Source organism: Seriola lalandi, unplaced genomic scaffold (assembly GCF_002814215.2).
Source record: "Seriola lalandi dorsalis isolate HSWRI2012SDOR001 ecotype SW California unplaced genomic scaffold, Sedor1 jcf7180002054576, whole genome shotgun sequence".
In the NCBI taxonomy this organism is placed as follows: domain Eukaryota; kingdom Metazoa; phylum Chordata; class Actinopteri; order Carangiformes; family Carangidae; genus Seriola; species Seriola lalandi.
This window is the reverse complement of record NW_019525129.1, coordinates 249,038-259,858: the sequence shown is the minus strand read 5'-3', so window position 1 is coordinate 259,858 and position 10,821 is coordinate 249,038. Positions and strand designations below refer to the sequence as shown.

Sequence of the window (10,821 nt, the reverse complement as noted above, 5' to 3'; positions counted from 1 at the left end):
GTGTGTGTGTGTGTGTGTGTGTGTGTGTGTGTGTGTGTGTGTGTGTGTGTGTCAGTCATAGTAGTAATGAGACATTTTAATATAATAATAAAACTGATCAAAATGTGCAAATTACTATCTTGTTCCTGATAGGAGAAAGTTACAACTAACCCATGTTATAATCACGCCCGTTCTCCTTTATTTTTAATGGGCTGATTCCAGTATTTTATATTCAGCCTATTAAAATGTGTCCAGCTAACAGAAAAAACAAAAGCAGGTGAATAAAGATTCAATACATCCTTCTAGTGTATAAACTGGTTTGACTTTCACTAAGGGACGAAACCAATTGACTGGTCAGCCCTGGCTAAATATGAGAAGCTGATACCTGAATGTTTTCTACACTACTCTTATAATGATGATAATTAGCGTAGGAGCTTAGCAAACCCATTCATTTTGCCAACCTCTCCATCTGAACTCAGATTCAATTACACTCACATGCAGCAGCGGGCTGCACTCTGTTTAATGACATAGTTAAATTTGTACATGTATTAAAAATGTCTATATGATTCATTTTTATATAGTATAAGATGTTGCGACTATATATGTTAATGATGTTTATTTAATTCATATATGCAAGTTTATTAAAGCAACATACATTTAAAAATTCTATATGTTTACCCTCTATATGTTTTTCTGGTACCACTTTACAATGAGACTACCCTTACAAAGGATTTATAAATGGTTTATAATTAAGTTATTAATTCGGTTGTTAACACACAACAAATCGCAAATAAGCAATTATAAAGAAGTTATAACACAGTTTTCATACATTGATGCAGACTCATTATTTGGCAAGATCAAGTTAATGCTTACTACTCATTAATCTTACTAATGAGTAACTACCATTCGTAACTGATGAAAGGAGCTTTATACCTACTTATTAATAAATGATGTGTTTTACACTTTACAATAAGACTCCCTTTTATCAGTTATAAATGTTTGTAACTACCTGCAATGCTAAAATACTAAAGACGATGCCAACCAGCAAAAAGCATCTCCATTTTAATATCCACTGCACAGAACAATCTGATAGCATGAATTATAATATATATAAATTATAATTTATACAAATATTTGAAGAAGCATCCAGAACACTGGATGATGGAGAAAACAAAGAAAGCTCAACAACGAGATATAATAAGATATGAGGCTTAACAGTAAAGATACATGAGGGCTAACTATTTGGCAAGCAACAGGTCAATGTTGTTTTAATCCAATATGTTATAGCAGCTTATAAGTAATTTATAAAGTGTTAACAAGCTAATTAATAAACTACTTATAACTCATTTGTAAATCCTTCATAAGGGTAGTCTGACGGTAAAGTGGTGCCATTTTTCTTATTCATTTTAAACATGTCTTCACATTCTGGGAAAATGGTATCAGAGTTTTGGACCCTACTGTATATAATATCAACATATACTGGCAGGCTTACGATATTTGTATAATACATGAAGGCATACATATATAAACATACATATTTGTGGGGGCAAGAAATATATGTCAATATATAAAATTGTTCCAACTTCTAAGAGGTTTCATATGTAATTTTAACATATGTACTTTTATTTTACATATATATCATATATAGAAATTCAATATATATATTGTATTTATATATATTACGATTCACTTTTATTAAGGCTCGACAGGCAGATACAAACAAAGGTAGCCGAGGTCAGCGTGTGGGCAGTGGTCGTAGCAGGCAGCAGAGAGACCAGATGAAAGGCAAAAGAGACAGGTGGTCAAAAACAGACAGGTTTTCATGAAGAGACAGGCGGTCAAAACCAGGCAGGGGGGAAAGGACAAGAAAGACTGGAGAGCTGTAAAATGTGAGTGTAAAAATTACCATAGACTAGTGGGGAATGGTGGGGACTAAGTGGAAATGGGCTGGTAATAAACTGGGAGCTGATCAGGGGATCTGGAACAGGTGGGTGAGGAAGAGTCAGGTGGTTTAAAGGGGAGAGCTGGGGTTACTGCAGTTCAGGAGGACGTGGCAGGGTCTGAAATGACAGAAGAGCTGGTGACATGGAAAAAGGAAGGCAGAGAATATAATGTAATGAATACATGCATGAACACTTTACACTGGCCATGGTTTACAGTGTAATGTTGTTGCTGTTGATGAATCAGGTACTGATTAAATAGTTACTGATTGATAGTGGCACAAAATGTAAGTAATAAAACAGACTATGGGAGCAATCAGTAAATACTGAGCATTATACAGGGCAAATAAATTATCTCATGATAATTTAATAAAACACTGAAGTTTGTTTATTTGTTTAAAAAGTGGAGAACAATCAATACTTGATATTATTACTATTTATTGTCCTTATTCAAATGTTATTATTATATTATTATTATGACTTTTAACTAAGCATGTTGCGTATAGTCTTATAGTCTACCTGTGTGTTGTATAGTTGTATATTGTTACTGTTGTATGTTACCTGCTCAAGGACTATGCATGTAAATTGGCATTCATGCTACAATCCTGCATGTCTACATCTTGTAGACAGTTCATTAGCGTACACTGTCCCTATCAAATAAACAAACAAACAAAGATATAAATAAATAGATAAAATTATAGCCCACATATGTTGTTCTTACCATGTATCTAAAAAGAATTTACATTATAATTACTACCTTGTTAAACATTAAAGCATAACTGTTTTTGATCCACCTACATCGTATGTTATATTATTAAATGATTGTTTTATGCCCCACAAGTCAGAAAACATGATAAAGTGCCCTTTAAATGAAGATGAGTTAAAGCAGTGCTGTTGTAATGAGGTGTGGTTCTGGAGACATCCTGTAGCAGGAACTACCACAGAGGTATTGAATTCTTTGGCAGGTGTCTGTGTGTCTGTCTGTCTGTCTGTCTGTCTGTGTGTCTGTCTGTGTGTCTGTCTGTCTGTCTCTGGGTGTGTCTGTCTGTCTCTGTGCATCTGTGTGTCTGTCACTGTGTCTGTCTGTGTGTCTGTCTGTGGAAAGATGTCACCATGATATACAGTACAGTCTCCAAACGTTACAGGTGTAGTTGGGATCAAAATTAAGCTGAGTTTGAAGATGGGTGTGGTCAGACCAATGACTGAGTCCTTGTGGGTTGTAACGTGACATGGTGATGACGTTGAAAGTGGTATGATGATGGATAAACTCAGGATAAACCTGTCACTTCAGGTTTCAATGTAATGGGATGTAATGAGTTTTAAATCAGAATATTACACTTTTGCTTAGTTTGTTCAGCTGGACTTTCAAGGTGATTAAGATTGAAATATATTAATTAGTCACATGTCTCCTATATGTGATCCAAGCAACTTCCAAAATCTAAGTGAGGCTGACTTTACATAGGCCTACCTGAATTCTTTCCAGGTGACAGTGGTGTTCAAGGACCAAAAGGTGACATGGGACTCAGTGGACAACGCGGAGAGCCAGGTTTGTGGGTTTCATTAGCATTATTTGTGTCATGTACTTGTTATTATATGATTTTTTAAAATACTGTTGCTTGGATGTTAAATGACAAAATCCATTTGCAACATAAAAGAAATGCTGAAATGCTGTTGGGGACTTTTGCTAATCAGAGCTGACAAAGAGAATAAAAAACAAACTGTGACGTCCAGACAAAGCTGGACTCTCTCTCTCTCAAACTCAAAACTCTTTCCCTGTCTCAGGTCCCCCAGGACCCCCTGGACCGCCTGGACCCTATGGTAAGATCAACTTTTGTTAAATTGTCATGAGACCAGAAACCTGTGGCTGAAACCAAGTAGCTGATTATTAGCCATTCTAACAGCATGCTAAGAGCAGGCCACTGTCAGTATGATGGGAAACTACACTGATCTCAACAACTATTGGAGGGATGCCATGAAATCTTGCACTGAGGCTGAATAGTGAATCTCTGACTCCTTCTCTACATAATTCATAATTCAACATCTATTAGATACATTTGTAAAAGTCTTTCCTCCAGCACATCATTGGGTCAGAATTTCTGTTTAATCCAGCACTGACTGTCCCATCACAGCAGCTTTGTGTTTTGTACTATTCAGCAAATGTTAGCATGCTAACACCTAACTAATACCTGACATGATACCTGCAAAACATATGTGCTATTGTGAGCATGCTGGCATTCTGTTGTGAGCATTAAGTTCAAATCACTACTGTGTGCTAGCATGGCTATAGACTTTTACACTGTATGTAATGTGAGCAGCACGTTAGCACACTAGCTCTGGTGCTAATACTGTAGATATGTGTTTAAAATGCAGGAATATAGACGTGGAGTTTAAAAGAGAGAGAGTAAAGAGTGTAAAAAGCCAGCTGTAACATATCCTGTCTACACAGCTGGATTGATTAAAGTAGCAGTGTATCTGTTTGTCAGATGTGTATGACATGGATGAGAAAAATGTTTCCTGTGCAGACTTAGCATTATGCTAATTTGTACACAGCATCCGGCTGTGGCATCTTCCAGCTCTGCCGCCGTTTTAACGTCCACTGGAAAAGTGGAAAAGAAGCTTACACATATTCTTCAGCAGCTGTATTATAATATAGTTTAGACATATTTTTCTGACATGTTTTGTATTGTATGTACGAGAATATTTGCAGGAACTTTTACAGCAACCTTTTGTTGCTTTTGATTTTCCTCTGTTGTCACTCTTTTTAAATATTGCCAATCAGTTTAGCTGCTGTCATTAATCTGTGTTTCTGTTCCTTTTATCTGACAGTGTTGTCATAATAAAAGTGATTTTATCAGCAGCAGTGTGGATATGACTACTGATCAACACAGTATCTATGAGTACATTTCCTACTTATTGTGATTTCTGACAACAGAAACAGAAAAATATGTCTGTGGGTTCAGCTATGGGACTGAAACGAGGTGTAACAACCATCAGCTTCCTCCTTCTATCTCATTTTCCTGATCCCTTCCCTCACTAGTTTTGCTGTGTTTTGCTTTAAATGCATCATTACAAATTAATTTTAAATTAATTGCCAATAAATGCTCGCATTTCTTTACATTCACAAGTGAATCTCACACTTCAGTGTCACGTGCTGCTCCAACAAAAACATGAAAACACTGATCCGCTCCATGGAGCCGCAACCTGATGTAGCCAGCTGCTGTATACATTGACCATTGTTTTCAAGTAGAATATACTGAAGGATAAGATAAGATGAAGTATTATTATTAGGAGGGTAATGCTAGAGAGCAGCGTGCAACTCAGACTGTGTGTGTAGTTCATGACTCACATGTAACAAAACCTCAACCTTCCCTTTTTTCATATGTGCAGGTTCAATGACTGAACATAAAATGACTGAACTCAGATCCTGGATGGAAAAATGTATCAGCAGATTTGAGTTATGAAAGAGTTCAGTTCCTGTTCCTCATTTAATGCTTGGTCATCATCAGTAATATGGTTGACACGCTGCTGCGTACTGTGAAAAATGATGCTGTTTCCACAGCTTGCATTTATAAAATACAAATGTGCAGCATAAACACTGATTTTGTGTGTGTGTGTGTGTGTGTGTGTGTGTGTGTGTGTGTGTGTGTGTGTGTGTGTGGGGTGTGTGACTGCAGGTCCGCCTGGAATCCCAGGAAATCAAGGACCAAATGCAAAGGGAGAGAAAGGAGACCCTGGGGCCCCAGGTAATGTCTGGATATCAGGTTTTTAATACACAATTATCGTGGCCTAAAGAATTCATGATGACAATGTTAGTTTGATCATGGGTTGAACAGTTCTTAGCACCACTGTGAAGGTTTTATCCACCCAGACCTCAGAATAGAGAGACAAGAACATCCTGAGAAACAGTTTTCATTTCTCACATATTTCCTTTCCAGTGAACAGACGACTCTTCTAATCTAAATTTCTTCTGTGTAAAGAGGTAGCCCTTGCAATCAGCTGTGTCAGAAAACCACTCAGGCCTTAATGTTTTATTTCTGACTGTTGTCCCCTGTTCTTTGATTGCAGGCCCTCGAGGAGACAAAGGTGACACAGGGAACTCTGGCCATGCAGGTACCTGAAAGTGTGATATGCCGTGTATCGGGTGTGTAACCTGTGTGTGTTGATCTGTAGCTATAGCACAAGCTCAGGCTTGTGTATGAGATACCTCACATCATTTTGTTGATTTGTTGTGAACAGGAGTTCCTGGAATCAAAGGAGACAAAGGAGACCAGGGAGATGTTGGTGCAGCGGGACCTGCAGGTCAGCTGTGTAACATCTGTTTGGCTGGATTGATGCGTGTATCCCAATATAAGTGTTTCCTCTTTATTCAGTATCATACAGTATATCAACTCATGTCATAATAAATTACATGAATAATGTTAGAACTCAGCCTTGATTTGTTTTATATGCACATTTTTTAAATGTCCAGTGATGATTTATTTTATAGTCAGTATCCACCAGAAGGTGATAATCCTGCATAATCCTACATAATACATGAGTGAAACAAAATATTAGCTCATGTAGCTTTAATTCTCAGTCTCACAGTCTGTTTTCAAGATTCAAGAGGCAAAAGAAAAAGAAAATGTAACACTGAAGCAGACCAGGTCCTGTCTGGGACCTGTACCCCCAGCCTGAGAAACTAACAAATCAGCATGGCAAAGCTAGCACTTCCTCCAGCAAATGAATCCACAAACATGTTTACATTATTGCACTTTAATTAATGTTTTTTTTAATGATCCAATCAGCCAAATTGGCTAAAATACTAACTGTCAGCTTTAATTGTGAAGCAAATTGAACCAGGAAAATGTTCCAGGCTGTCACAGGGAAAATGAATCAGTTTATTCAGAGGAAGATGAGAACAAAATCAGCAGGTTAATACAAACACAGCTGAGTTTGAAGTGCATCAATGTTTCAGGCTGGTTTTCATTGTGCAACATCAGTTATGACGCTTGGCAGCTGTGTCTTAGTTTGAAGCATAGTACAGTAACAGTTTAGTCACTGGTTCATATGTAGTTGAATCCAGATGCTGATCTAACAGCTGATCCAGAGACTGGTTCAGCTGTAAGTCCTGGACTGAGCCCTGAATGAAGCCTAAAAGGTGCTTCAGAGTGACACTTGGTGGTGACACTTCTAGCAGAGCAAAAACCTTAAGTCAACATGTTTTTTATCCTATTCACACTCACATGACGCCTCTTGTAGATGAAAACCAAAAAAAAGGTTTATTGATTCAATGTCCCTCGTTTACAATAGAGTTGAACATAAAACAATTATACTGAAAAATGCCACCCTAAAAGTCCACAGATTAATTCATGACTCAATATAGTCCACAACACAGTCAGAAGAATTGTGCGGCTCCACTCTGCCACAGTTTTCTTTTACAGAGGCTTCTAATTGCCTCAACTGTGATACGGAGGCTCTGTACTGCCGCAAAGTGTTCTTAAGTGTCGGCAAGTTATAGGCTACGAACGCACAGTGTATTTATAGCAGTAACAGGTAGACAAATATAATTGCAACACCAAAAGTAGAAACACAAGCAAACATCAAAATGTAAATAATAAAAATAATATTCGACTGCAAATTAAATTTGAATCTTACAAATACAGTCTTCTTCACCTCAATTAAAAACCGCCATTCACTCTTATTAACTGCAGCCAATTTCTCTGACACAAGATTCTGGTCCAGTGAAAGTTAAATCAAACTGTAGATTGAATCAACTCCTATTTTTTTACTGGACAGACGAGGTTTGTCAGCCAATGTCAGTGAGGTCCAGTGATTGTTTGTTTCATGAGATTTCATTCTGTTGTCTTGTCATCAGGTGAGAAAGGAGATACTGGTTCCAGTGGAAGTGATGGTGAGTGTGTATTAAAGAACTTGATTTAGAATCAGTTTTCTTATAAAAAAGCATTTGAAGTCACAGAGAAACCAGAGTCCTGATGGCAGGTGTGTATTCAACAGCAATATAACAAATACAGAATCTCTACTGTTGTTTAGAATAAACTCACTTTTTACCTTGTTTTGTACCTAGTTTAAAGTTCAAACGACAGTGATGTCATCAGTATGACACTCGTGGTTTCCTCCACAGGTTCACACGGAGCACCAGGTCCCAAAGGACAAAAGGGAGAAGAAGGAAACCCGACAGCAAGTAAGTTTGCAGAGTAAAGACCTGGAGCAGCAGAGACAACAAGAGAGATTTTCAAAAGCTACAACTAACTAAAGCTAAATGCTACTGTTAGCAGCTTGATGGCCTAACCAGAAATCATGTTAAAATGTCTAAAAGTAGGCAAACCAATATGTTCAAACGGAAGATGCTTCAACCACTTGTGCTGACTGTGATTGTGTCTCTTCCATCATTAACATCTGGATCTCTGTGTTGTCACAGTGCATGTGCGTCTTGTGCCGGGGCCTTCCCGAGGGCGAGTGGAGGTCATGCACAGCGGCCTCTGGGGCACTGTGTGTGACGACAGCTTTGACACTACGGATGCCAAGGTGATCTGTAGGATGCTGGGCTACAATTCCGCTCCCTCCACCTTCACTGCCTCCCCAGGTAAGAAGTGCAGTGCCCCATTTGGTAATGTTGTCTGCACCATATGAACCTCAACAAAACTGTCAACTGCCAACAACTCTTACATTTAGTTTTCTCCAGCATCACCTCACTATGACTCTGGTCCTTACAATACTACACCTCACTGGCTATTTTCTTGGTGTTGAATGAAACGACCAACAGTGCAAGGAAGCTGAGGAAGCTGCTGAGTTTTTAATGGCCCAAAATTTATAATTCAATCCTTTTTGTTCATTACAACTTGGATCTTAGTCTTGTGGGTTTTACCATTTCCAGAGTGATAGCTGATTTCTGGGGACTCAGTGAAGTGTGACAGGGCCAGGACATGAAACATGAAACATGAAACATGAAACAATGAGTCACCTGAAATGTTACTAATAATCTCTTATTGCACCAGAAAACTGTGCACACAGCTTTGGTAAGTATGATGGGTCAAAGCTGAAGGACACTGTCTATGAACTGATATTATTACATTTGACTGTGGGTTTGTGTTTTTAAAGGGGTCATATCATGCTCATTTCCTGCTTTATATTTAAGGATCACCTAAATGATGATTACTTACTTTAATGTTCCTAAACTAATGACTGTAACTTATAACTTCACTTGTTGAACACAAACTCCAAAAGCATCAAATTATCTTCAATTAAACCAGAACAGTAATTTTTCCACAAAACACAGGCTGTGGATTTTGTCTCCATCACTTACAATGAAATTACAGAAATAATCACAGTGAACAGCAACTCACTGTAGCTTCAAATACAAGCTGAGGACAGGAGGAAGGAGTTAGCCTGGCTCTGTCCAGAGCTCAGAGCTACTAACAGGCCAAAACACATCAGCTGCTGACACACAGGAAGGTCTGTGGGCCTACTTGGACCTCAATAATCTTCAAGCATGCTTGAAGGAGCCCAGTCAGGAGGACATCCTCACTGTCTCTGCAGCAGTGTCTACTTCCTCTGTTTCAGTCTTTGTCTCTTTGTTACATAAGACAGAGAACAATAGGACAATGATGACCATGTGACCTTGACAGTACTATCTACAATAAATAAGATACAGTTCAGTGTTATTATATCTATAGCTGTTCATTGACCCTTCTTCAGGCTCTGGTGAGATCTGGCTGGATGACCTTCGATGCACAGGATCAGAGTCTGACATCTTCAACTGCCCAAACTCTGGAATTGGTCGACACAACTGCAAACACACCGAGGATGCCGGGGTGCAGTGTGTGAGCTGAAGACAAACAAGACAAATGGCGTCTCAGCTGCTTTTCTCAGTCAGCTTTGATAAACATGCAGTGGAGACACATCACGTGTCGAGAACAATGATACTGCTAATGATGTTCACAGCTGGATCTCTTACAACTGCATAGAAAATTGCATTCGCTAAGTTTCACTTTATTATTAAACACATTAGCTTAAATGACAGCATCTGTAAACTAAAGATCATGTTAATAAACTTTCCTGGAAATAGTCTCTCTGTACTGTTCTCTGTTGGTTACTCTTCCTCTTCTGCCCTGTCACTTCCTGTTACTGTACTCATCAGTCCGTCTTTCTTCCATCTATCACATGTCCACACATGACTCTGCAGAGGTCAGCGATGAAGATGAGGTCATTGAAGAACCTGAGTCGTGCTGAGGAATGGTTCTGCCACAGCTGGCACAGTGTTCCAACATGCCTCAGGGAACATAGTGAGTTCACATCCAGTGGCATCACAGTCATTAGGCTTAAATGTGTTTATGTCCTGTCACATTTGTATTTCTTTATTTAACATAGATTTAGCTAAATGTCTGGTTGAGACTATTTATTTAAAGGTAAACACAAGAAACTTGTGCTACAGAAAATGGACCCGACTCAGTGAATAGCTCCCTAAGCTTAACATGTCCTATGATAACTATTAATTTAGCTGTACAGACTAATGAGCAGTGATAACTAACATGTCTCTGGGGTCATCAGGTGGGAACCTCCTTTCACCAGTGTTTCGTCTAGTTGGTCCCACGACACCTCCAGGAGGCTAGACTGTAATGGGTGAGGTTTGGACCCAAAAGCAGCACCGACTAGGACCGATGATTGGTAATGACTTTTATTGTCATTAGATGCAGGTAAATAAACACAGTTCAATTCAAAAGGGGAATGGCAGTCTTTGAGGGGCTTGGGGAAAATCCGAGGGCCCAGAATAAAGCTGTGGATGAGGCAGCCGTACCTGGCAGAGGGTAGGTCGGAACCAGGCAGAGGACCGAAAAACCAGCAGGTGAGTAACCCAGGAACACTCACGATGGTCGAGATGAGGACTCTGTCCCAGCGATGATCA

General features: G+C 38.9%; 1 protein-coding gene across 2 annotated transcripts in view; it reads left to right on the top strand.

Annotated features, from left to right (window-relative positions):
* Positions 1 to 9,984, top strand: part of marco (macrophage receptor with collagenous structure) — a 15,453-nt gene extending 5,469 nt beyond the window's left edge. For both annotated transcript variants that reach the window (XM_087176985.1, XM_023417586.2), the window contains 9 exons: positions 3,403 to 3,465; positions 3,702 to 3,737; positions 5,594 to 5,662; positions 5,985 to 6,029; positions 6,156 to 6,218; positions 7,774 to 7,809; positions 8,041 to 8,100; positions 8,338 to 8,502; positions 9,615 to 9,984. In XM_087176985.1, the coding sequence (XP_087033111.1) occupies positions 3,403 to 3,465; positions 3,702 to 3,737; positions 5,594 to 5,662; positions 5,985 to 6,029; positions 6,156 to 6,218; positions 7,774 to 7,809; positions 8,041 to 8,100; positions 8,338 to 8,502; positions 9,615 to 9,748 (671 nt within the window). In that variant the 3' untranslated portion in view covers positions 9,749 to 9,984. The remainder of the gene's footprint in view (positions 1 to 3,402; positions 3,466 to 3,701; positions 3,738 to 5,593; positions 5,663 to 5,984; positions 6,030 to 6,155; positions 6,219 to 7,773; positions 7,810 to 8,040; positions 8,101 to 8,337; positions 8,503 to 9,614) is intronic.
* Positions 9,985 to 10,821: the final 837 nt, after the last annotated feature.